The 27,705-nt window shown below is 35.7% G+C and overlaps 1 protein-coding gene across 1 annotated transcript; it reads left to right on the top strand.

The window, feature by feature from the left end:
- LOC588536 (phospholipase D3) lies at positions 1–27,241 on the top strand. Its single transcript, XM_788216.5, has 9 exons — positions 1–499; positions 2,888–3,081; positions 7,514–7,694; positions 9,169–9,426; positions 11,460–11,657; positions 17,640–17,779; positions 18,103–18,265; positions 20,391–20,493; positions 24,190–27,241. The coding sequence occupies exons 1-9, from the start codon at positions 491–493 to the stop codon at positions 24,372–24,374; spliced, it is 1,431 nt and encodes a 476-aa protein (XP_793309.4). The 5' UTR covers positions 1–490; the 3' UTR covers positions 24,375–27,241.
- Positions 27,242–27,705: the final 464 nt, after the last annotated feature.

Below are 27,705 nucleotides of genomic sequence, written 5' to 3' on the forward strand. Positions count from 1 at the left end.
CCTGCGGGTGCTGCATGCTATAGTACGAGCGTGCTTGGTGTGACCATGTACCAGGGAGTTGGAATGGACTGACTCGTGACTCTCATAAACAGCACTGACCAAGAAGAAAAGAGTACCATACACTTTTAATAGTAGCGGACCAGTGCTAGTCTGGACGGACGCGGTGCTAACTGTGCCCCAACTAAACTAAAGTCAAATATTGTTTTGAGTTGACTTTAACCTAACTGTTTAACACGCTGAAGCCAGCAGTTATTACCAGCATGCCCATGTCGGCCTGAGCTGAACTCTGTGAGCTGAGTCCCAGTGTGAAATCAACTGGCAGTGCAAGACTCCAATATGCATCACTACATCTGACCTGAATACAAACAAAGAGCTATAGTTCTTGTGCATGATTGAGGAAAACTCTTCGTAGTTATTAGGTTATTCTTGGCCTCTGTGTGTGTTGTGACATTTTAGCACTTACCAGCTGGCCAGCCTCTCAAAATTGACAATGGGGGAGGTAAGATTATCATATTTGTCTAATTTAATCTGATTTGATTTGACGTCAATTGACGGTGCTAGTTCAGAAGGGTATCGATAGTTTGACCCGTAACTCTGGTGTGGAGATACCCTATTGAAATATACCCAAAATGAACTAAATATTCATCAAATGTCCAAATAAAGGTCATTATTTAAAAGTTGATACATTTGTTACCTGTTTCGTGTCAATTTTCTTATCTTTTTCGGAGTATTTTCCCTAAAAACAAAGACTTAAAATATGTACTTTCTCACGGGATCCTGATTTACGGCAAACTGAAGCACAATACAATAAAAACTGTCCTGTCAGTCGGGTGCGGGCGCGCGTGTGTTAAGTTAGCGACTGTAATCTTAAGAAAATAGCAGCAGGATAGTAAGATCCAAACTTAGACTTAAAAAGACTTGGCGGGAATCTTGACTTTAGACTACTGGTATGTAGATTTCTTGTAGAGCCTTATACTTGCACTGTACACTCGGCACTTGACAAGCACGTGATGATATTCCAACGCCGTTCTGTACAGTACACTCGAAGAAGAAGAAGAAGTCCATATACTATAGCTTCATTCATGGACTATCAGATTATCATCAAAATTGGACATAAAAATCCATCTGCTTGATCATCTTGGAGGAGTTAAAAGAAAAAAAATTAGATCTAAAAAAATTCACCTACCGTTAGTCTATTTTGTCTTTAATGCTCTCCAAGAAAGGCTCACAAAACCCTCCTGAGGGAAATCAAATACCTCAAAGAAAAAAGAAATTGCGAACTTTGTACATGGACATACATGTAGTGTGATTGAAAACTTCACTCTGCATTACAAATTTACCAATTTACAGACTTCAGTTACTAATTATAATAAAAACACTCATTCTTCAACAGTACAAAGTACTACTGTAATCAAGTTTTCCAGTGATCTCTGCAGTTTCTTCTCATGTACAATATACAGTACCGTATATAATTCAGAGCGTTTTGAGGCTCCCATCCTAGTCAAGCATCGCTTATGATTGCGGTCTCCTGCACTTATAGTTCAGAAAATACTTTAAATTGATAATGATATGTTATAGAAATATTAATGTTTGTTATTATATGTATGTATATGAAAGACAACATTTTGGCATGAAGTTATTATTGTTTGTATATTTTGTATTATACCTTATGTTTATATGTTCTTTGTTATTCAGTTATTATATTTGGAAAAATGCTGAATTCAAATAAAATTGAATCAAATAAAACGTCACTGAAAGGTGTCATAAAATTGCTATGGGTTAAAAGACGTAATAATTCAAGACGTACCACTTCACATGTTGGCTGCAGCTGTACTACTACTAGTGAATATTGTGTTGTTGTATCAAGGTATACAAGACTATTCAACAATATGAGCAGTTGCTAAAAATTTGAAAATTCGTTACTTTAAACCTCTAGCTCCCAAACATTTTTAGGAACTGAGTTCATGTTCTTCCAGACTCCATGTTTTTAATTATATGTGATATAATTGTAGGCCTTTTAATGGAACATAGAGTGCTGCCGTATCCAGACAACTGCCCCCTGAATGAACAATTGTCCTGCAGGCTACCTGTGGTACAATTAATTCTCAGGAAAATTGCTCCCAGGACACTAATACCCCTTTCAAACTGGCCTGATTTTCATCAGATGCATCCGGACGCATCCGATGAAATGGCCACTATGAATCGTACAGAGGAAAAAAAGGCGAAAGAATAGCCGATGAAATTAAGATAAATTGGCGATTAAATTCTCCTGCTCAAGAGCAGGAAAAAATACTCTTTCTATCGGTGTGACGTCCACCGATGAAACAGCCACTGTGAAAGCGTTCGGGGAAAACATCGATTAAAAGACCAATGAAAATGGTCAAAGGTCGCAGTGTATGCATGCTTTATTGTAACCAGCTGTGGTTGTTGACTTTTTGTTGAATAATTGCGCAATAATTCTTCACTTCCGGCAAGGGCTCGATCGCCACAGTGAGTGAATTTCACCCGCAGTATGAAAAAGACAGCAGGGAAAGCGGCGGTTTCACCTTTGTTTATACATGTGCATAAGGAAAATTCAATCTGTATTGTCATCGTGTAGTGTGACTCCGATAGAATTAGCACTATGAAAGGGGTATAAGTCCTAGTCCTTTGAATGTTTACTCAAGTATTTGAAAGCTTGAAATCTGGAATGATCATTCCAATCATTCCGAAAGGTACGTGTATACAATTTTTCTGTGCTGCATCCCATCTGTTCAGTTAAAGCTGGTGTTTTAAAAACAGATCTAGAGAAGAACGACAACATGTAGAAGATGGAAAAAATGTTTGATGAAAATAAAATTGTTGATTTGTTGTGATTTAATGTTTTTGTGACATTTCATATTTTTAGTACAAGGCCATTCAAAATGATGATAGAGAGGAAGCAGTGATCAAGGATGGAGCTGTGAAGCGGGGACTGTCATGTTCACTTGTTGCTGTATTCTTCATTGCTATTCTAACAAGCCTCATCTTTCTGGTTATCTGGGTCATAGCAAATCCTCCAGTGGTGAACCCTGCGCCAGTACCTTGCGATGACCCTTGCGTGTAAGTATCCAACAAATATTAAACTGAATTTAATACAAGATTTTTTTTTTAAAGGACCCAAAGAGCATGGTTTAATCTTCTATTGTTTTGTTTTGTTTCATTTTAGTTTTAAGCTGTATGAACAAGTAGTATAGTCTGTAAAAAAAAAGGATCTAACAAAGTGTTTAATTGTTAATTTGTTTAGGTGTAATTCTCTGAAACTTTGAACAATGTGGCAGTAATTAAGTACATCTGCAATACAATGTATTTATTCCTGATCTGTGTATTACCTGCCCTTTGAGATTAGGTAACTTGGCTATTTTAATGTTATATTTATTACAGCCTTTATACATTGGTATATCACATGGGTATATCACATGGGTTTCTTCCATTGTCTACAAAGTTCTAAAAACCTGTCAAGATGATTCTAAAAGGTAATACAAAGTTTTGGGAAATTTTGATACATTTGGAGGCCCCTATAGATGTATTATAGGCACTAAAAAATTTAGACCCTAAAACACTTCTGCTTTCGAGAAAAATTGAATAAATATAAAAATTATCTGGTACTCCCGGTAAATTTTGATAAATTTCAAATAGCGCCTACGGCCGTATAGCCTTTTGACAAGGCCTCGTTGACTCTGGCTAAGCGGCTGAGATGAGTCTAGATACCCGGAGTGAACGCGCGACCGAATGACGAATGTCATGAGGCCTTTTGGAAAGTGGGTTTCACTGCTCCGCATGAATTATTCATAGATACATATTAGCATGCCAATACGTCTACTTTGGATTTATTGACCAATCAGAACGGCGATCTCCCAGTTGGCTTCGTTCGTGATTCGTTCCATGTAGAGGTCAGTGGTCTTAGCACGTACGTATAGTAGGCATGTAGGTCCATGTTCGCACTACGTAGAGTTTACTGTGTGTGTGTGTGTGATGGATACTATATGCTGACGTCGTGCGAGGATACGTTCGCTGATTGGACACTACGTTTTCTGAAGCGAGTTCCAGTCGGAAACAAGGGTTAACATAAGAAATCCAAACCAGATTGATAAAGGCCACAGGTCTGGACAATTCGCACTGGTGTTCATTCAGGTTTTCGCGATTAGTATCTTTGTAGTCGCTCGGCGTCTATCAGGCATGTGGCCTTGTTTAAAGGCTAACGGCCGTACAGTGGTAGCTGCGACCATGAAAATCTCAGAATATGTAGTTGTGATATATAATTTCCAAACAGAAATAGCTAATTGGTCAATTTTAGTCAAGAAACATTGTTTTATGGCTTAATTAATATCTTGACCTTGAGAGGGAGCTATACAACATAAAGAGTTTATTATTAACAATTGCATAAATTGAGACTCGATTTCAACCGCGACAACGATCACTGAATATTGTAGGATCGCATATGCTTCCAATATGTTCATTTTTAACCAAATTCATGACACCATACCAAAACTTTGTATTACCTTTAACTTAAGCCACACATTTCCTAGGAACAACTTTAAATGTAAACTGTTTGTTTACTTGATGCCTTTAGAACAAACTTTCTGGCATGGCCAGAATAGGTCTGAATCTTTATAGAAATGGCATGAGAATGAGATATAATGATATAATTTCTTTTAAATGTAAGTTGTATCCAACTGAGATCATTTAGACTACTGCAACCTTCCTATCTTGCATCTTGGTCACTCGCTCAAAGTCAAAGAACACATCAGTTCAAGTCAAAGGTGTATGGAATATGGAAGCGCATAACAAATGAATAAGGGAATAAAGATTTCAATATGACAAAATCAAAGTCCTTGGCCTCATCTTTTAAAGAGTTGTGATTGATTCAAATTGGTTGCAGCTTGGAATTGAATGCAACTCTTATCTCTTAAGTACACAGTTTTTTATTAATTTTAAATTGGGAATGATTTGAATCTATCACAACTCTATATAATATGGGGCACAGTGTGAACATATGGTTCATCAAATACTTGTTTTCACCATGCTATTCTTGAAAATACAGCTTGAAAGTGAGTTTAAAATTTTACTTCCATTCCCCCTTTTTTTCTTCTTTATAAGGGCAGGTCCAAGCTATTGTCCCCTCTGGGGGTCAAATTTCATCTTTATATATATTTAACAAACTATACCTCATTTTAAAGCTGAAACTATGAATTTTATGAATCTGATAAAAAAAAAAAAAAATTATCAAAATACGAAGAGTGCCAAGGTCACGAACTTCGATTTGTATTAATTAGCGTGACGTACGGGACATTACATTTTTATTTTTGTATCTCATTTGAATTATTTGTTTAAAATTAAATATCTCAGGACATGAAGACCATCATGCTAGAAAATAGGAAAAAAATATAAAAACTTTCAAAATTAATTAATTATGCAAATGAGGTAGGTTCCAAAGTGTGATGTCCCGTACGTCACAATTTGATCATAATTTGTTTAATTTTAATTATGAAAATAATTTTTTTTTTTAAAGATATTCTAGGAAGTTCTAATTTAGATGAATACCTAACAAAAAATAGGTTTAACAAAAATTTCAAAAATTCTGTGTTGATTACATAATCAAATTAAGAAATGTGACGTACGGGACAAGTGTGTGACGTACGGGACAACACCATATAAAACCAATGCGAGATGTGAAAAAGGAAATGACCAAAAGGAGAATATATACTGTGTTAGGAAACTCGTTGTATACAGGGATATATGAACATTCCAACTGGGTCCCTTCTAGGAATTTACTTGTTTGTACTTTTGTTGTTGTTTTATTTAATTGTTGTTAATGTAATTAATCTTCAAGCCAGACCCCTGGTATTATCAACTTTGGTATTTTGCCAGTTGATGTCTCCAACATTGGCAGGATGCTAAATATGTAAATCATAATAGTGTACTAGTTCCTGGAATGAGTCTAATGCAATTATATGGTAGTGGATGCACCAGAAGCTGGCTTTTACAACTCATAGATGCTGCAGGTAAGAATAGCACATGTATGCTATCAAGCTCTCCATGTGAGGTTTTTTGATATTCTATTTAAATGTCATATATGATGGTAAAGGATTACAGCATGCACTGTACATGTTATGGGGCCAGCTCGGGAATTCTGATCTCCTAAAAACTAAATCAAACTTTTAAAGAAGGATAGCCTTTTAGAGTATTTCACACTCTCACCCACTTAAGATTTTTTATCCCTTTTACACCCATGCATTTTTGTTGAGTTTGCTTTAAATTAATCTTTTGAATTGTGGAAAAGGTCACACAAACCTTTAGGGTTTTAATTTCTTATATCTGGTGGTGTTAATAAGATGTTTTAATCAATACAAAATACATTCAAGATTTATATTTTCATATCCATCTTTCACAAACATGTAGGCTACATTAATGTACATCAAAATTCTTGAATATATGACAGCAACATAATATGTTCTTATCTGTGATAAAAGGATATAAAAAAAGACAATATGTCCAGCATTATCTTTGAATTCCTTCAAAATTCTATGATATTACTATCAAATAATTCAAACAAGCTATGAAGAAAAGATTTCATATTTTTAATGTATCTTTGTTCACAAACACTTAGAACATAAGAAATGTTCTTTGACAAAATATGATGTGCCAAGTGTGCCCCTGTGTTTCAAACAAGTTTAAATAAAAGTTTTCAAGTTCAAGTTCATCTTCTTCATTAATTATTGTTTAAAAACATTTTGCAATGTTGAATGGAATGGATAAAAGAAATGAGAAAAGAAGCATGACTGCACATGATAGATGGGTAAATGGAATACAAATGGTAATATAGTGTGTATGAATATTAATTCAATTTGTTTTCTTTGTTAAAGTAATATTTGTATTGATTTACCTCATAAATTAACACAGATGATATTAAGTGATGGTCAGAGGATCTAATTGGGTTCTAAAACACTCTAATTGTCACTGATTTAAGTTAATATTGTTCACATTTAACAAAATTTGACGAAAATTCTCCATTTCAATGCATTTTCCCATAGGGAAAAGTTGTCCCGTACGTCACGTGTCCCGTACGTCACATGCACACATTTATGTTTTGGTATATTACATAATAACGAAAGGTCAGAAAAATATGGTAATAGTTGTGATTAATGCTTGATTCCATAATGAATTAAGATATCATTACCATAAATCTCATAACTTAATAAATTCAGAGAACTTTTATGATGAACTTATTTTTGAAAAAGTCAGAAATTCTCTGGTCCCGTACGTCACGCAGCACATTAATTACATTAAAAATTAATTTATGAATTGGTCAGAACTAAAACTTTCCACAAATGAACTAGCCCATAATAGCCACAGACTCATACCAAAAGATAGTCGTATAAATAATGTCATCCATTGTTATTTCTTGTTTAAAGTCTCTGAATGTCCCGTACGTCACAAAGCAAATAGCTTGGACCTGCCCATAAATATATGGATATTCTTGAACCCTTTCTAGTGTGATACTGGCGGAATCAATGCCATTGAACCTGACCTTCCCAGACGGGTCTCCGAGATTTCAGTCAACTTATGCCATCTGGAAAGAGTTACTTGCCACTGCCAAAGAGACTATTGATATATCCTCTTATTATTGGACACTCAGGGGAAAAGATATATTCAATGATACTTCAGACTTTGAGGTTAGTTTGACCCTCAGGGGTAAAGATATGTTCAATGATACTTCAGACTTTGAGGTTAGTTTGACCCTCAGGGGTAAAGATAATGTTCAATGATACTTCAGACTTTGAGGTTAGTTTGACCCTCAGGGGTAAAGTTATATTCAATGATACTTCGGACAGTGAGGTTAGTTTCAAGGATGACAGTTCAATATCAGGAGAGGGTCACCACTAGAACAAATTGTTTGTGCTTATTATTCACTCAATATTATGTTTGGTTGGCAGGTACCCTTTATTATATATAATGTTTAGCATACCCAGTATTTGTGGATATCTTGTTAGAGGGCATTACCAGTAATGTGAACAAATTGTAAGCAGATTGTATGAACCAAAAAATGATCCACAAACTTTACATGGAATTCTATAGGTTATCAATCAAGGAGCAGGATAGTATAAATAACATATTTACCGGTACATCCCATACATATAACCCAACATACTTGGGTTCCATGTACATCCCCTTTTCTAACCGAGTGTGTATGGGTGCATCTAAGTACAAGTTACATTTGAAGCTCTTATACTCTATGCACTCAGCATAAGAAGAAGGTGGGTACTATAAATAGTTAATATTTCAAATAAATATTTGATATAAACTTATCTTTCATATATCAAGATCAACATAAATTTATCCTCTTTTGAGATGATGTTCAATTTGAATCGTACCATTCACGCATGAGTGAGCATAGCCACTTGACAATAAATGAGTCTCTGAAAGAAATTTGCAAAAATTGAATGGGGCATCCCGCCATTCAAATGTAGATGAGCATTGGAGGTATCCTATGGCTCTTCCACGATCTTGGATGGAAATGAGAAGGATCTGGATTATACTCGTAAAAACTGCATAAAACTGCACGAGACTACAGTCGACATCCTCATTGTTTCTCATTCTTTGTTCTCATTGTTGAAGAAGAATTTCTTACTTATGAATGCATATGCTCATTAACATCTGAATGGCTACTTGCTGTGTTTGTGCAATCTGACCTTCTAACGAAGGGTGGAAGTTCAAAATTTGATCTTAAATGGTTTTAGTAGAGTATTAATTTTCCTTTATTTGATTATTTTGATATACATTTTTTGTATATTATATTACTGACAATTTATATGAAAATTTTGAACAATAAAGATTGTCCACTTTCTATTTTTTGCTGAGTGTAGTATGGCAGCACCTCTTACATATAGGGCACAATATATCTGGATACATTTAACATTACCATTGCTCAGTTTTACTGTTACCTTCAGCCTGTGCTGCAGCTCAGTTCTTATAGACCAATAAATAAAATAAAATAATTGTGTCGTTCCACAATAAGTCTTGATCTGTGTTATCATTAACAATTGTGAATGATAAAGTGATCAATGATTGTTGTAGTACCTGATGCTAGTAAGAAGCACTAACTTTTAGAAGAAATTTATCAGCATTGAAATCAAATTTCAATTTCAGGGTGAGGAAATCTTTAAGGAGTTGATGGCAGCTGGTACAACACGGAACATTAGCATCCGTATAGTTGAGAACAAACCATCTCACTATATTGCAGACCTCGACACCAAGGAACTTGCAGCAAAAGGAGCTGCTCAGGTCCAGTCCCTTGACTTCAATAAACTAATGGGTGGAGGTATCCTACATACTAAGTTCTGGGTTGTGGATAAGAAGCATCTTTATCTTGGAAGTGCCAATATGGACTACAGAGCATTAACACAGGTAATGAGACCTACAGTATTCACAGGTTTAGTATTTAATTTATTTCTAAATAAAATTTCCTAGACAATAGTGATACCAATTAACCTCAACAAAAGAATTGGGAAACTCACATTTGATTAATGATATCTTTTATGTTAAATACTGAATTATTATCTTTATCGTTGCTCGTAATTAATTTTTTTAATCTCCTTTCATGCCGGTTTTCTATTTTTTATGTGTGATTATTATGGTATACTAACGTGGTGTATACCTCCATACAAGGATGCCTCAATTTTATCATCGATTTGGACACCTTTCTTACTTGAAAAATCCTTCATTTCCAATCGTGCCCATTACCGGTAATTACTACAGTCCCATTTGCCTAGTTTCATGTGATGTAAGTCTTGACCTTCTTTCACGTATAGCCATTGACACAGTCATCGCTACAATTAAAACTTCTAAAGGCTCATTAACAATATCAACCTTCCGATTAAACGTCTCAAAATATCTTGGACCTTTTTAGTATTATACCTTTTACAGCTGTTAATTCCTCTTCATCTACAATGGCGTCAAACATGCCAAGGACAAGATCGAGCTCAAATCTGCTACAGTAATTGCTGATACGATACATCTTACTTTGTATACCATCTTCTTGCAAAGTCCATTGCACAGGGAATTCTGGAAGAGACTTACAGTGTGTAGCGTATAACCAACCAATCGGACTGACTGCACTTCAATAAATAGCGACAATTTCAAGCATGATGCGATACCGTTCACAAAAGGCGTTTCAACCTGAAATTTAATCAGAATTAAACAATCATAAATAATATGTCAATTTTAAACTGTTTACAAACAATCTTGCATCAAATTAGTTGTATGATTAATGCATGTCTACTGAAGTTACATATTACACTGAATTCCTCTTTATATACATGTCTACAGTTACCAGAATTTATCTACATTCTGTCACTTTATACAACTGCCTATATATAAATGATATTAAAATAACACAACACGGTCTGTACAACAGACTATCTCCATAGCACTACACACATGAACCGTATTATGTAACTGCACGTGTAATGCATCATACAAAGTTACTGTGCGTACAAATCACTTTCATAACAAATTTTATACATCAAATTATCTGAAAACTATGAACTGTATAAACCAACACCCAACTCAAACTGACGGCTAGTTATCAATTATCAACATCATATGTTCAAATTATACTCACAACATTGGGCTTGTCTGGAAATACTAAATATTGATCGCAATCAGAAGGATGACTTTTCCCAAAATTGAGAATCATTTGCAGCTAAATTGTTACGCCCCCACTCGGCAGACCAAAAATTCAACCAAAAAAAAAACATCGCTTCTGACGTCATACTCCGATCGTCAACTGAAACAAAAAATGTCCTCACAAAACAGAGATTAGTATCTTACACAGTGTATAGCAAACTACAGGATCTTATCGAATGAAATGAGAGTAGATTTTAGGATATTGAGACCAATATGGAATAAAGGAGCACAATGTTGATGAGGTTTGAACAAAAGAGATATGAAATTCAAACTTGGTGATAGTCTGTATCACCCCAGGAATATGATCTGATCAGATTTTTGATAAATAGGTCAATGGTCAAAGAGCTCAATTTCTAACTTACAAGTTTTATCGTTATTATTGTGATTTCTTAAGAACAATGAGAGGTATTGGCCTGAAACTTCGTGATATATATTGCCATAGGAGACAGTCACAGAAGACAGACTTTAAAGTAAGTAGGTCAAAGATCACACAGGTCAATTTTCTGAAATGTAAGGTTTTTAGATCTACTGACGATCATGATGTGCCTCCATGGACAATACTTAAACACAAATGAAACTGTCACAATAGAAACTGCAGCTCACAGCACACATTCTGGCAAGTACAAGTACAAGCGAAATTTTGTTACGTTCTGGTTTCTGGTCCAGTGGTTCGGTTTTTCCTTTAAAGTTAGTCACAATGGTGAGACATTAAAGCAATTTTTAATTATTATTATTATTTTTTTTTTTTTCAGGTGAAGGAGATTGGTGTAGGGATCTTTAATTGTTCCTGCTTAGCGCAAGATCTGGATAAGCTCTTTGAAGTGTACTGGTATTTGGGGAACCAGACAACTGTACCACCAAAGTGGCCCGAAGAGTTTGCCACAGTATACAACTTGGAAACTCCAATGCAACTAAAGCTGAATGGGACTAATGCTACAGCCTTTATTGGGGTAAGTTATGAGCTTTAATGCCTCGGTCACACCTTTGCTTATTTGGCTTGCGTATTGCTACGTATTGAACTTTGAGCATGTTTATGTAAAGGCGCTGTATGAATATCATTACCGGTATGTATGTATTGCCCGAACGCAGACGTAGGCAGTCATACTCAATAAAGCGCAATGAAACGTGCTCACTACATACTCATTAATTATGCATACTAACACATAGGCCTGCATTGGTCGCTTGCTAGTTTTAAATTTTCTAAACTTTCGCAAACAAACACAAGATTAAATAGCCTACGAGCGGATACAAGTGGCAACCAGTGAATTCGAGCAACATCAAACGATAGCGAGTGGCTTAGCGCAATCAAACGCACCTCTTTTTTTGGAGCACATGTCACTGCCCTTTGCTCGTTTTCCTGCATGATTTACCTCACTTTAGGTCGTTGTCGTTCGCATGATTGCGCATATTGTTGCACTGTTGCTCACACACCCCTCGCAGCAGCAAGAACCGTTGCGATTGCCGCTGTGGGCTAACGCTGGGATTCACGCCCTTGGCCTTGGGACACAATAAGGGGAGAGGGGAGGGGATTCCTAGGGATATGATTTGGGATTCACGCCCCTGGCCTTGGGTCACCTTAAGGGGCGGGGGGAGGGGATTCCTAGGGATATGATTTGGGATTCACGCCCTGGCCTCTGGTCATCTTAAGGGGAGAGAAGAAGGGATAACTAGGGATTTAATTTGGGATTCACACCCCTGGCCTTGGGTCACCTTAACCCTTACTGTACTGGGCTATTTCGAGCACTCTCTGACTGGGGGGGGGGGGGGGGGCCTCGGAGGCCCCCCCTATGATCTCGGCCGTCGAATGTCCGATGAACGCGAAAATTTGCATGATTGTAGATATTTATGTAAGGAACAAGATGGTATAATTAGTTTTTTCCTAATATGCAAATTTTTGTCGTTATAGCCTAATTAATTATGCAAAATGCTAATTTTATGCATTTTACAGAAAACTCTACATATTTGTCCGTAGACTTGTGAAGAATCTTGAAAATGTATTGAATAAATGTTTCCTTCATCTCAAATTCATGAGGTTTCATTATTTTTATGATATTTGAAAATGCATAGGTTAATTTGCATAAATTATGAATACGCAAATTACGCATTCATGAATATCTAATCTGGTAATATACAGGGAACTAGAATCATTACAAAAATTGTCAGACTCCACTTTTGTTATGTTGAAACTCATTATTCATATGAAACTTCTTTATCTAACACAAAAAATAGTTATTTGATGTAATTAATAATGATAATTTATGCAAATTTGATGCGATTTTCAACTTTTTATTTTCTTATGTATTTCATTGTTTTTTATTTGTTATTATATCTATTGTTTTATTTCTAATGTATTCTTTTGTTCTGAAATACATCAAGTTACTTTGAGAAACATATAAAAGCAATTTGATATCAATTCATATCTTCACATTTCTGCTTGTACATGAATATATGCAATTATAGCACTTTTTTGATGACATGCGCATACTAATTGTTATGTAACACCTTACAGGTATATTCGATTTCGACGAAAATGGTATCAAAATGTGCGTAAGACTTGAAGGAAAAAAGTCATGAAACGACAATTCAAAATTCCGAGCGGTTGCGGCGCGATCTCCAAAAATGTCGAGGGGGGGGGGGCCTCCCAGGCCCCCCCCCAGTACAGTAAGGGTTAAGGGGCGGGGGGAGGGGATTCCTAGGGATATGATTTGGGATTCACGCCCTGGCCTCTGGTCAGCTTAAGGGGAGAGAGGAAGGGATAACTAGGGATTTAATTTGGGATTCACACCCCTGGCCTTGGGTCACCTTAAGGGGCGGGGGGAGGGGATTCCTAGGGATATAATTTGGGATTCACGCCCCTGGCCTTCGGTCACCTTAAGGGGCGGGGGGAGGCGATTCCTAGGGATATGATATGGGATTCACACCCCTGGCCTCTGGTTACCATAAGGGGAGAGGAGAGGGGATTCCTAGGGATATGATTTGGGATTCACACCCTTGTCCTGTAACTTGCTCTTGAAAATGCCATCTTCATACTTTAAATGAAAATCTGAAGTCGACTCTTTAAAGAATCAATAAAATTCTTTAAATATTGACCCCTGTAATACAAAAATCAATTCCTTTTGTCTCAGACTTTCACAGTGTCTTTATGTTATTGCAAACATCCCTGTCTAATTGTAGGCACCAATAGTCACGCATGAAATAAATAGCGTCTTCTCAAGTTCTGAAAGTGGCTTTGTGTGTTAATAACTCCTTCAGGTATTGGTAAACTCCATTCTACATAGCCATTAAAGGGATAGTTGAGTTCTGTTGCAGAGGGCACTACACAAAATAATTTTTTCATGAGATAATGAAGAACTGAGTGTTAAATTTGAAAGAACATAATATTGAAATGACAAAATCATCTTCGTTTGATCAAAATCGGTTCAGAGACGGCAGACAAATATAACAATTTCTAATAGATATTTTGAAATTTTTTAAAAAAAACGTTGAAAAAAATAAATAACGCCTTTTACGTCGTATTTCAGCCAATGTCGAAATTGGCTTTTTTTGTTGGCATTTTCGTGCTGCTTATTTTACGCACAACCAGCCGGCCCATGTATTGTTATTTGTAATTAAATAATTAATTAACGGTCACCATGTTTTTGTGGAGCTGAATTGGTATGATCGTATTGGCTAAATTTCACACATTTTTGGGTCTAATTTTACCTTCATAGCAATTTTAGGTTCTAAAAGGGCACTAGAAATGTCATAGATAAGAATAAGAGCAATAACCATGCACTTTGAAGGCATTTGCGGTCTGAAAACAGAACTCAACTATCCCTTTAATGGTATGTGATATTCAGGAAAAGAGGAGGAAGGGAGCCATATCCTTGCCTAAGTATCGGAAGGAAAAGGCATTGTAATATAGCCATTATCAGGTTTGACAGGCATGTGACTTCCAGAAGAGGTCATTTTGTTATCGTTTTCTGGGAGGTAGGCATCCATTGTTTTGCAGGAATGTAATTCCACAGGATTATTGACAATTCAATATGACCAATGCCATGGTAGTGCATGCATAGTGCATCTTTCTGGTATGACTACAATGCCTACCTCTCAGAAGACAACAACAGAATGACCTCTTCTGTGCAGTCACATGCCGTTCAAACCGGATGATGATTATTGATGTTGATGAGATTGATGTTGGTGTTGGTTGGAAAATAATTCCCACCATTTGTGTACCTCTTTTTTAATTTGTGATTTTCTCACAGTGAAGGCCATTTCCCTGATAAGCTTTAAATAGTGAAAGTCATTCCTTTACATAAGAATGGATCTCTAGATGACATTTCAAATTATCGTCCCATATCAGTTCTCATTTAATAAAGGAAATAAACGAACAGATCATATGCTTCTAACATTAAACAATATTTGCCATGAGGCCATAATCCCAATATTATTCTCTGACACAGATTTGATTTGAATACTGTATCAACAAAATCATATACTACCGTGTCTCAAAAAAATGCAACAAGATTTTGATTGGCAACATCTTAAACAGAAGTCATCCATTCTTCATACTTTGTAGGTAATGCTGTTCTATAGATCTCCTATAAAGGATCAAGATCATTTTTGTAAAACATAGCTTTTTTCAATGATACAAAAGCAGTCATAACTTAGCAGTTGTAGCATAAATCCTTGTCAATTCGCAAATTTTCAATGTGGCGGCAAAAACCTGGGGGGGGGGGGGGCAGGATTCCCAAAGTCAGATACCTAGGAATCCTCTCCCCTCTCCCGTTATGGCAACCCAAGGCCAGGGGTGTGAATCCCAAATCAGTTCTTCCTTTTTTTTTTTAAGTTTTAAAAAACATGTTGTATAAAAGATTGTATCTTTTTCTTATTTCATTCAACATTTTACATAACAGTCAATATGGCTTCAGTAGAGGGTAAATGCTCTTCTTGATTTTATTTGTTAAGTCTCTGATGCTATTGATTCCAAACAATACATGATTGGATTTCGTGATTTAAGCATGCATTTGATACTTTAGATCATGTTTTGGTATATAGTGTTATTGTTATGTCTCCACCCACTGGAAGCATTATTTCATTTGCTGTTGATGCCAGTTTGTTCATGTCCCGCAGCATTATTGTTTCTATAAAAAATATGTTCAAAATGAATTAGTAAATCTCTACGATTGATTGTTTAATATAACCAAATAGTTCTAAATCCGAAAAAGACACAATTCATGATATTTACCAAGAAATAAATTGCTAAAGAGAGTGTAGTAATTAATTACAATACCAATATCCAATGTGTCTCATCTTTGAAATTCTTAGGAGTATATATTGGTGATAGACTATCATGGCATTAACACATTGGTGTCACTTTTAATCGTACAGCAACTTTTGTCATAAATTACAGATTTATGTTTTTGTGTTCTAAATATGTTATAACCTAGTAACTCATGCCTTTTTTTTTTCTTAATTTGACAATACATCAACACAATGCACGTAATGAATCTAATTACCGGTATCATTTACCTCAAGTCAGAACTTTGATTTCCCATAACTCACTATTTTTAAAGGTCCTGCTCGATGGAACAATCTCGCTCCTGCGCTAAAAATGAGCCCATTATTTAATTCTTCGAAACACAGTTATAAGTCCCATCTTTTAAGTTTGTATTCATAATTTGCATTTTGTTTCCTTCATTTATTTGTTTTTCTGTTTGTTTGTTATAATTGGGGTCAATGTACTAGCTATAAGGTTATTTGCTCTTTTTTGTTGACCCCTCATTCTCATGTGTTTTTGTCTAATTTCTCTGTATTGATTTCTATTGATCAATGCTCCGTTGCTTATATATTTATTTTTTAATTTTTTATTGAGAGTGAAAACAAAGACTGAACTATACTGAACTGAATATTCAATGGGAATATCAGGATCTTCATTTTTGGTTAAAAAATCGCCTCTTTTAAAGGTAATACAGAGTTTTGGGATGGGGTCGTGAATTTGCTTCAAATGAACATATTGGAAGCATATGCGATCCTACAATATTCAGGGATCGTTGTTGCGGTTGAAATCGAGTCTAAAGTGATGAAATTTTAAATAATAAACTCTTCAAGATATTAATTGAGCTATAAAACAATGTTTCTTGACTAAAATCGACCGATTAGCTATTCCCGTTTGGAAATTATATATCACAACTACATATTCTGAGATGTTCATGGTCACAGCTACCATTGTACGGCCGTAGGCGCTATTTGAAATTTATCAAAATTTACCGGGAGCACCTGTAAATTTTTATATTCAATTTTTCTCAAAAGGAGAAGTGTTTTGGGGGCTAATTTTTTTTGTGCTTATAATACATCTACAGGGGCATCCAAATATATCAAAATTGTGAAGAATCACTTTCCACCATATTTTCAAATTTCCCAAAACTTTGTATTACCTTTAACAAAAATCAGTGATTTATATTACCGATACTTCCATAGTCTTCTGAGTTACCGTAAATACATTAAATATGTGATGACCTTCAATGGTTGGGTTAAAGTCAGACCATTTGGTGACTCACCAAAAGGAAGGAAACAATAGATTAGAACTAGGTCCAGGTCTCCATAACTAAACAAACCTTAGTTCTTATCATCTCGACCCTGGTAAGGACCAAGGTTGTTCATCTCTGTTACATTGATATGATTTTAGGTTTTGCCTATTACCTTTAATCTTTTTTAACACATCTTTGAAGAAAACAAAATCTTATAAGATAGTCGAGGGTGTATTAGTCATAATTTTTCTGCTAACATATTTGTGTGTAGTACTAATGTTACAATCTCTGTTTCACATTAATTGATTTCAATACATCGCTCGTAATCCATGTTCTTTGGTAATTCTTCTTATCCTGAATTCAACTTCTGTAAATTCATCCTGACCAGAAAGTAGTAACCACTTTTGTTCACACCCTTTACAGAGTTCACCACCAGCTTTCTGTCCATCGGGACGTACTTCAGACATTGATGGCCTCCTCAATGTTGTAGAGTCTGCCCAGAAATTTGTGTACATAGCTGTAATGGACTACATTCCAGAAAAAGAATTTGCAAACCCTATGGAGTAAGTTTTATGTCTACAAAGTCTATGAAATGTCTTCATTTTAATACATACAAATACTTCTCACTTCTGCTTCTGTAAAAGGACTATTCTTGAAGCAAAATAATACACATCAACCCTAAAAAATCTAAAATCTGTTAAATTAGATGTCAACATCTATTTTTACCTTATATTTGAAGAAAGAAAAGAAAAAATTCACACTCATGCATACAGTGTATATAAAAATATGCATAATCATTAAATATGAAATGCTTTTAAAGGAAGAGAAAAGGTTGTGTCAATTTGATACTTTTAATACTTGTTTGTATTGTTGTTCTAACTTGCAGATACTGGAATGTGATTGATGCCAAGCTGCGGGAGGTAGCATTTAATCATCATGTCAATGTACGTGTCATGGGAAGCATATGGAACCATACATCATCTGATATGATAGTCTTCCTTAGGTCATTGGCAGAACTGGGTACAACAGGCAGATTCAACATACAAGCGGTAAGTTATGGTTCCCTTCTAATATTGGAATTTTCATCTTTTAGGATTCTACTTCACAAATGATTTAAATGTTAGTGGTTGTTGACATCTTCACTACCTTTCTGAACACACAAAGATAAATTCAAGTCATGTTGCTGTTCATATTGTGTGAGATATTGAGCAATAAGTTGTGCATTAAATTTTATACATATCTCACCTCAAGATAAACTAAAAAATAAGACTAATTTTGAAAATTAACAAAATGGTGCTTTGATGACATGACAATGAAATGATGACTGCTAATTTTGAGTTACTATTGCCAACAACAAAAAAGGGAAAGAAATAAATAAAATCATAGAAAAAAGACAATTCTAACATTATAATTACGGTAGTTGGTCTGTCGATGCTGACAGGCGTATCTGATATTGGAAATAGCAGGTTCTTGAAAAGTGTTCATGTCTGTCACACTTGGCACTTCTGACTCCTGGCACTCCAGTAATACTACTCATACTACTAAACATTTTTGCTTTTTAATGAGGGAAAATCATAGCTGAGAAGGTAAAAATTGTATATGGGGTAAAAAGTATGTAACAGGGAAACAAATGGAAGTCATTTATTTAAAAGTACTAAAATATAGCTGTTGAAAAATCTATTTTGACCATGCAAAACCTTCACCCCAAAAGAGCACCAACTTTATTTATGCAAGTTGCATTCTGACAATTGTAGTACAAAGGATAATAGTATTTGAATGAAATAGTTCATCACCACATACACCTGGCAAAGATGCATCCATACATTTGAATAAGAATATACTTCTTAATTTTTGAAGAATCTTGCAGGGCCAGATTCATCATATTTTCACAAAACATGAATTTTGGAACAATATTACAAAGTTGGGGGTCAATGGATTTTGCGTAAAAATGAAATTTGTAAAATCTTGCCAGAATTCATTAGTTTGGATGAGAAATAATAGATATTGCCCTTATTAGTACCAAAATATGAAATATGAGATGTTTGAAGAATCTTGCAGGGCCAAGGTCACTTTTTCCACAAAATTTTGCCACACTTCACATTTTCAGATGGAAAATTATAGAAATTTAATGTATTTAGCGCTTAAAGGGTGATGGTTTTCTGGTTGGGTTCTATCTCTTACCTGTGAGAAATATATATTTTTATCCTTTGCTCCTACATGTAGGAGAAATGTAAGCTTAAGATAATACAAAGTTTTGGGAAATTTTGAAATTGGGTGGATAGTGATTCTTTACAATTTTGATATATTTGGATGCCCCTGTGGAATTATTATGAGCACTAGAAAATTTAGCCCCTCAAACAATTCTGCTTTCGAGAAAAATTGAATATAAAAATTTACCTGTGCTCCCGGTAAATTTTGATTAATTTTTAAATAGCGCCTACGGCCGTATAATGGTAGCTGCGAACATGAAAATCTGAAACTATGTAGTTGTGATATATAATTTCTAAACGGGAATAGGTAATCGGTCGATTTTAGTCAAGAAACATTGTTTTATAGCTTAATTAATATCTTGACCTTGAGAGGGAGCTATACATCATAAAGAGTTAATTATTTACAATTCCATAACTTTAGACTCGATTTCAACCGCAACAAATATCACTGAATATTGTAGGATCGCTTATGCTTCCAACATGTTCATTTGAACCAAATTCATAACCCCATACCAAAACTTTGTATTATATGAGTTAAAATCTATTGTGATGTTTGTAGGCCTATCCTCTCTCTTTCACATTTTGCTCAATGTATGTTTTATATGTATATATATATATATATATATATATACAGGCTAAGAGAGGTCTTCGATTATCTTTTTTGAATAGATTCTAAGCATATACTAAAGTTCATTTGATGATAAAAATCACATTAACAAGAATGATGAGGAATAATCAAATTTTTTGTAGCTTACCTTGCAGTTTATTACAATTTTCCAATGCAGTAATAACTTATTCTCATTCATTCATTCAAATGTTTATATGAAATATAAATATATTCCCATTCATTCATTCAAGTTTTTATATGAAATATTAACCATTTAAAAATTATCTTTACTTTGCATTTATGAGGATCGTACAATTTTTTTCTTACTTAATTTTTTTTTTAAATTTCATGATCCAGAAACTTTTCTGTGTGCCAGCATACACACCTGTAGAGCACGAAATGCCATACGCTAGAGTCAATCACAACAAATACATGGTCACAGATAATGCAGCATATATTGGTAAGATCACTACTGTGTTATCCATTCCTAATCTAGTTTCCTTGTGTGTCTATGGTATTTAAAGGGAATACAGTGTTCAGAATGTAAAGGGTAAATGATAGTTTTATTTTGAATGCAAGAATATATTGTTCATGCTGAATAATTTATATCATCAATACGGTGATAAAACCTCATAACTAAACAGATTTTAATTTTCAAAGCATAAACAACTTTCTTGTATAGAAGTTGTGATATTACTTTAAATTAGTTTTTATTTATTAACAGCTTCCATAGCCTTGTGTGATAATCTACTGTTAGTGACTAGTGAAATTGATTGTAGCTGCTTATGTTTTTCCTTCAATTTGTGCTTAGTCGATCATAAGGGGGCAGAGAAACTTATTTCTTTTGTTGTATTTATGTTGCTGGCGCATACGCTAGGATGCTTAAGGCGCCTACAAAAAACAAAGTTGGCCTTACTAAAATTTCCCTGGCCTGCCCTAAGTTAAATTCCCATATGTATTCTCCGCCCCACTCTTGGACAATCATCCCAAACTCGTCATACCTCCCCACATTAAAAGTAACATTAACAGTAATTATAACAGTTATAGTAACTCGTTATTGTTAACAGGTTTTCTGAAACGATGCCCTGATTAGTTTTTTAGGTCAGTAGGTTAAAGGTGATAGATCCCAATTCTTAAATTCGGCCCACAGGTTTTAGACTTGTTATTGCAATTTCTGAAGCAATTGGGGTATGAACTTTAAACTTGGTAATAGTCAGAATCACATTACCGGTAGGCGCATTTTCTGGAACTTCCTGGAGTAATATGACGTAAAATTGTTTTTTCCTACCCCCTCCAAGAGTAGGGATCTTTTGCAATTTGAGAACCACATTTGGTGTATTAATGTCCACCGGCACTTCCTGGAAAAAAAAGAGGCCTTCTGATTTGTTACAAGTTAATTAGAGAGCGAGACGTTGTATATGCTTCGTTGTTGCAAAATGCACAAAGACAGTGGTCTGTTACTTCACCGGTAGTACTTGCACAAATTATCTCGGTGTTGTTATCAGGAGCGTCGCTAGACCTATTTCAGGGGAGGGGGGGATGTAGAGGCCACCAATTACCAACAAATATATTAATGCCAATGTCCCAATGTTTACAAATTTAACCCTAAGCCCTGGGCCAGGAACTAAGTTATTTTAAAGTTTTTTTCCTCCCACGCGAAGCGCAGAAGCTTTGACGTTTCATTAATTTATTAGAGAAAGAAGACGATTTGTTGTACCGGTACTGTTTTCGTTTCTTAATTCTTGTTTGAATTCAGTCCCCCCCCCTCACGCACGAAAGCTTTGATGTTTCATTAAATTATTACTCTTAATCCTTGTCTGAATTCATTATCGCCCATCCCGTAGCTTTCACGTTTTATTAAATCATAAGAGAAAGAAGACAATATGTTGTATCATGTCCTTGTCTGGAATCAGTTCCCCCCTCCCGCGCAAAGCGCGGAAGTTCTCACGTTTCATTAAATTATTAGAGAAAGAAGACAATTCGTTGTATCGTTCTCGACTCTTGATCCTTGTTTGAATTCAGTTTTCCCCCTCCCACGAAAAGCGTAAAGCTTTGACGTTTCAATAAATCTTTAGAGAGAAAGAAAACGATTTGTTGGACCATTGTCTACTCTTAATCATTGTCTGAATTCAGTTCCCCCCGCCCCCTCCTGCGCGAAGCACGTAGGCTTGGACATTTCATTAAATTATTAGAGAAAGAAGACGATTCGTTGTACCGTTCCCGACTCGCACCCCCACGACGCCCTTTAGCGATGACTCTGGTTGTTATCCCTTTATTCTTTTAAAAGAAATGCAATTCCTCCTGCTCTCGCACCTCTCTTCTATCATTGTTTAATTCTCTTATTTTGTCTTTTTCATTTTTTTTCTTTACTCCTTTTTTCCATCTCTATTTTGGGGGTTCTTGTGTTTTTTTTAGGGGGGGGGGGGGGTGGGTGGCTACACGCCTGGCAAGAGGGACCCCATATTATGCACACTGCAAAATTGCCTGCCATCCCGCCCCTTTCCCGGTAAAAAAAACACCTACTTATAATATCATCCCCCGTTCTTTTTTTTCTCTCCTCTGTCTTTCCCCCTTTTCTCTCCTCTCTCTTTCCCCTTTCTTCCTTTTCTACCTTTTCTCTCCTCCCTCTTCTCTTTCTTCCTTTCCTCCTCCTTTTTTTCCTCTCCCCTTTTCTCTTCTTCCTCTTTTCTTTCTCTTTCACTCCCCGTTTCTTTTGTTTCCTTTTTCTTTTTTTCTCTTTTTCTTTCTTTCCTCTCCTTCCTCTTTATCTTTTTTCTCTTTCTTTCTTCTCTTCACTTTCCTTTCTTCACTTTCTTTTCCTTTTCTTTTTTCTTTTCTTTCCCGTTCCCTCTCATTTCCTCCCCCACCCTTTCCTCATTTTTCCCGACAGCAGCGCAAAAGACCAGTTCATGGTTAGCACATTACTGCAATGACCCCGAATATCTACAGATCTTCAAAACATGAAGAAGTCCCACTTTGTACATTTTGAAATAATCAATCCTACAGCGATGGAGGTGCTATATAAATAGCCTTTGTTTCCCCTTTTCAAAGAATACTTCCACCTGTGTATCATGGAGTGCACTGACTGTGCATGAATGAGTAATGATTACATAACTTTCATGAGCACATATCCAGTATTTTGTCTCCGTGTATTTCAATATTTGTTCTGCAATGACCTTCATCTGCTCATGCTCAGACTGCAACCAGGGACTGGCTTATTCTTCTGCCAATATCCAGACAGGGGGGGGGGGGGGGGGGGTGACGCAACCCACGACCCCTTTTAGCGATGACCCTGGTTGTTATCCCATTATTCTTTTAAAAGAAATGCAATTCCTCCTGCTCTCGCACCTCTCTTCTATCGTTGTTTAATTCTCTTCCATTTCATTTTTCATTTTTCTCTTTACCCCTACTTATAATATCATCCCCCTTTCTTTCTTTTCCCTTCTCATTATTTTCCTTTTCCCCCTTTTTCTCTATTCTGTCTTTCCCCCTTTCTTCCTTTTCTGACTTTTCTCTTCTCTCTCTTCTCTTTCTTCCTTTTCTCCTCCTTTTTCTCCTCTCTCCTTTTCTCTCCTCACTCTTCTTTCCTCCCTCTTTTCTTCTTCTTTCTCTCTTCCCTTTTTTCTTCTTTTTTCCTTCCTTTTTCTTTCTAACTACTTTTTCTCTTTTTCTCCCTATTCCTTCCCCCCCCCCCTTTTCTGTTTTTACCGAAGGGGCACGTGCCCTCCCTGAATCCGCCACTGACCCCCAAAGACAATTACCAAACGACAAGATTTCCTAGGGGGTATTTGTCCAGTGGGTGATTACCCTAGAGGATGATTGTTCTCGCTTGGGGGGTAATTGTCCCGCTATTAGATGGGTTAGGGCTCATAAAAATACAATTTTTTATGCTGTTTGCTATTTTTCGGCTCCATTTAACCAAATGTAGAGTCATTACCAGGCTGAAGTACAATGTATCCTGAAAATGTTATTATTCAATCAATGATTGACTGACTGAATGTAGTCTAAGGCATATAGGAGATGCAGTCACATACATCTTGTTAATCACTTTTGCTTGGTTTATTTGTTCTTCACCCTCATCGTTGTTTCATTTCCATTAATCTCTTACTTCAGGTTCTTTTTGTAACATGAAAACTGTTCTCTTATTTGTGTACAGGTACATCCAACTGGTCAGGCACTTACTTCACCTTGACTGGTGGTGCAAGCCTAGTGGTCAATCAGACGTTGGCCCAAATGGAGACCAATGCTACCACCCTACAACACCAACTTGCCCAACTTTTTGAACGTGACTGGAATTCCATACATGCAACACCTGTCCTCAGTAATGTGAAATGCATGTAAAACATTATGTGATGTTTAAGCGTACCAGGAGTTACATGTAGATCAGGTTTTTACACTAAAATAGCATCTGTTTTTGGTTACTATTTTAACTGCGAATATTGAAGAAAAAAATGTGTAAATTGTAAACTTAAGAAATATATTTTACTAATAAAGAGAAGCACAGCTTCAAAAATCGTTGCACTGCCAAAATTAACTCTTTCCAATATGTATTTTACACAATGCAAAATTGTCAATTTCAGATAGGTGAATAGTTAATTAGCAATAAATAAAAAAGCATTTCAGATATCGATATGAAATTTCAGAGGCTTATTCTTTATTAGATACTCAATTTGTATGTCAAGTTTCAGAATTTTATATTACTGTATGGCTGAGATCCTTGGCAAACTTGGTGCTTGGCGCTCAACAGAGAGTGCACAAAGTAAACCAGCATTTTTAGGGTTAAAAAACCTTGCGATTTAAAACTGTGATTATCTCCACAAGTTCTACCCTGAAGTCCATCTTGGACACAAGTTGGCAGCTAAAGATTATCAAGATCAACTGAGTTTTGCATGTTCTGGCCGGATTGATTGTCTGTTCATCTACATGTCCAGTGTACATCTATCTTGCTCTTTCTATATTGTGATATCTCAAGAACCATTTGAGGCATGCAATTCAAACTGGGTGCTTATTGGGTAGTTGTAGACTACAACTGAAAACAAAAACTGTAAGATTTCGGGTAAGAAGGTTAAAGGTCATAGAGATAAATTTTCTTGGTGTTTTCAGCCTTGTTATTGCAATATATGGACATATCACTAAATATAGACATATAATGTAGAAGTTTCATTCTGTACATCACCAGTCAGGGAACCACATGAGTCCTGCAGTGGCACTAATGGCCTTTAGCAAGACATTAATCTACAATTGTCACCCTCCATGCACAAAAGTGTAGTAAATGAGGACCTGGTAGGATTTTTATTCTTTTAATACTTTTAGCACCTTTAGCACATTGAGGCAGCTGGGCTAAAGTGAGGATAATTATTCTACTTCTTAGGTGCTTTGAGCATCCTGAGGGTGGATATGTGTGCAATATAAATGTAACTATTAACATTAGTTTTATAATGGGGATAAACTGATTAGATTTTGGGATTATTTGGTCAATGGTCACAGGACAATTTATGTTGAATGGAATTGATGGTATAATGAAGGGCCCCCAAGTGAACTAGACCCAGAGTTTGGTTGCTAACAGACAGATCTTCCTCTATCATGTGTTAGATAGGAGCCCTGTAAAATCTGCATTCAATCTAAATTGTGATTTTGATTCTGAAAATTACTTGGTATGCTTGGAAGAAAAGCCCAGTTCCCGAGACTTGGATCTCTTGGTTGAAAAAATGTAATAAACTCATGGTGATGAAGAACAAAGAAGAAACACATGATAAATAAATAAAGGCCTACAGCAGATATTAAAGAATACATAGGTAGCAGTGGGTGGTGTACAGTGAATTGTATGTAGTATCCATCCAGATGGTGAAAGTTTACTGATCAAGCTAACTGTATTGACATGATAAATTCAAAATTAGAAAACAGTATTTGAAATGAAATTTTGCATAGGAATTAATATGTGATTAAGAAGTAGACTACTGCCCATATGAAAAGGATGATGTAGTGACAGCTGGTACAAAATGGACCCAACTATCCACACTTATTTTTTTAACATGGAGAAATATAACTTTGTGCACAAAAGAGCTTTATAACAATTACTGCCAAAGTGACAGATGTTCTTCATTAATTCCTTTTCTATGTCATCTTGGGAAAGAATACTTCACCCTTTGTATTATAGAATCTCGGCCGGATGGCCGATTTGCAGATTCTTTTACAATCTAATAATAGATACATCAATTAAATGATAATAATAGTAAAAATGCTGTATTTTTGACAAATGACATAATCCAGGTCATCCAATGAAGGTTTATCATGGTATGTATAATGATATAGCATGTATTCAGTCATCCAAAGCTCAAACTTCCAAGAATATTACAGTGTATGTTAACGAAAAAAGAAGAAAAAAAGAAAAAGAAATCTGATTGACCGACCCATGTTCTGGCACCTGAAGGGCAATACAACATCTTTTTTTTAAGGCCTAATAAACAATAAATACATGTTCAGATACATACTATTTGTTCAAATGTCCATGTTATAATACATATATAGATATTTTGTTCTTTCCCCAGTTTACTACAAAAAGCATATATGAAACACAGATACCTATATTATTATGATTATATATAATCCAAGAGTACTATTATAATGAAATATATTTGCAATGCCCTATAATTTATGTTTTCTGCGCAGATGTGCGAAAGATAAGAAAAATATATATGTATTTTTGGTAAGTAGAACCAAGTCTTGTTTAAATATCAAATGTTTATTTTATTTTGTCTGTTTTCTAATATACTATGGACCTCAACATGTTTAGCAGGCTTAGAAGGCAGGCTCCATGGGTGTTCATATTAATTTTAATGGTATTTTTTTTATTGTACTTGACATACGGGGAAATAATGTCCAAGTCGAAAGTTCCATTCTTTTTGTATTCTAAATTGTAATGTCTATTAAAAAAAATGTTACTATATTATATCGAGTCAAATTTGAAATATTTTGTGGATCTTAACATGTCTAAGTTGGCCTGCAAGGCACTCATAGGATCAATTTAATAGGGATTGCCCAGGTTCAAGTTGAAACGTTGAGTTGGAGGATCTGAAGTATATGATCATTCTTTTCATGCATGTATTCTGAGCTGAAACTCCCAATGAACGGTTATTCGTAATGGGTCGTAATCATGGCCTAAATATCGGATATAATAAATAGTGTGGTGAACACTGACATCAGCCTCAGTAGTTTCTATGTCTGTTTGTGGTTTCCCTTGTAAGATTAAAAATTGAAAAGTTGATGAAAAAAATGAGTCAATATGATCCCGGCCCCCCACTCAGTGTTATTTAGGGTACGCGTATGCTCGTTCCCTCTTTTTGAAAGCACCCCCTATCTGAGGACTGCCAACATTTCCGAACCCCCCTTTCGCGGGCTTTTCTCAGGCTTTTCCTGCCTTGGAGACCCCCCTAAATACGGAAAAATGCTCAATGTACCCCCCCCCAAAAAAAAAAATTCGGAATAATTTCTCAGGAGTCCAAAGAGATGAGAGAAAAAAAGAAAAACAACCCGTTTTTAAAGTAATCTCCGGGTGGAAAGTCAAATACACCCCCTTTTTTTTTACAATTCTCGGGCCGGACTTTGTCGCACGAAAAGTACCCCTTTACCGGACATTTTGGTAACACGCATGCGGTCATTCCGACCCCGGAGT

Source organism: Strongylocentrotus purpuratus, unplaced genomic scaffold, assembly GCF_000002235.5.
Source record: "Strongylocentrotus purpuratus isolate Spur 01 unplaced genomic scaffold, Spur_5.0 spur5_scaffold_8, whole genome shotgun sequence".
Lineage (NCBI taxonomy): Eukaryota > Metazoa > Echinodermata > Echinoidea > Camarodonta > Strongylocentrotidae > Strongylocentrotus > Strongylocentrotus purpuratus.

Excerpts from the sequence above, each read along its gene's own strand:
- LOC588536 (XM_788216.5), top strand. Across the intron at positions 9,427-11,459 it reads ACTACAGAGCATTAACACAG|GTGAAGGAGATTGGTGTAGG; the intron begins GTAATGAGACCT and ends TTTTTTTTTCAG. Across the intron at positions 17,780-18,102 it reads GAATTTGCAAACCCTATGGA|ATACTGGAATGTGATTGATG; the intron begins GTAAGTTTTATG and ends TCTAACTTGCAG.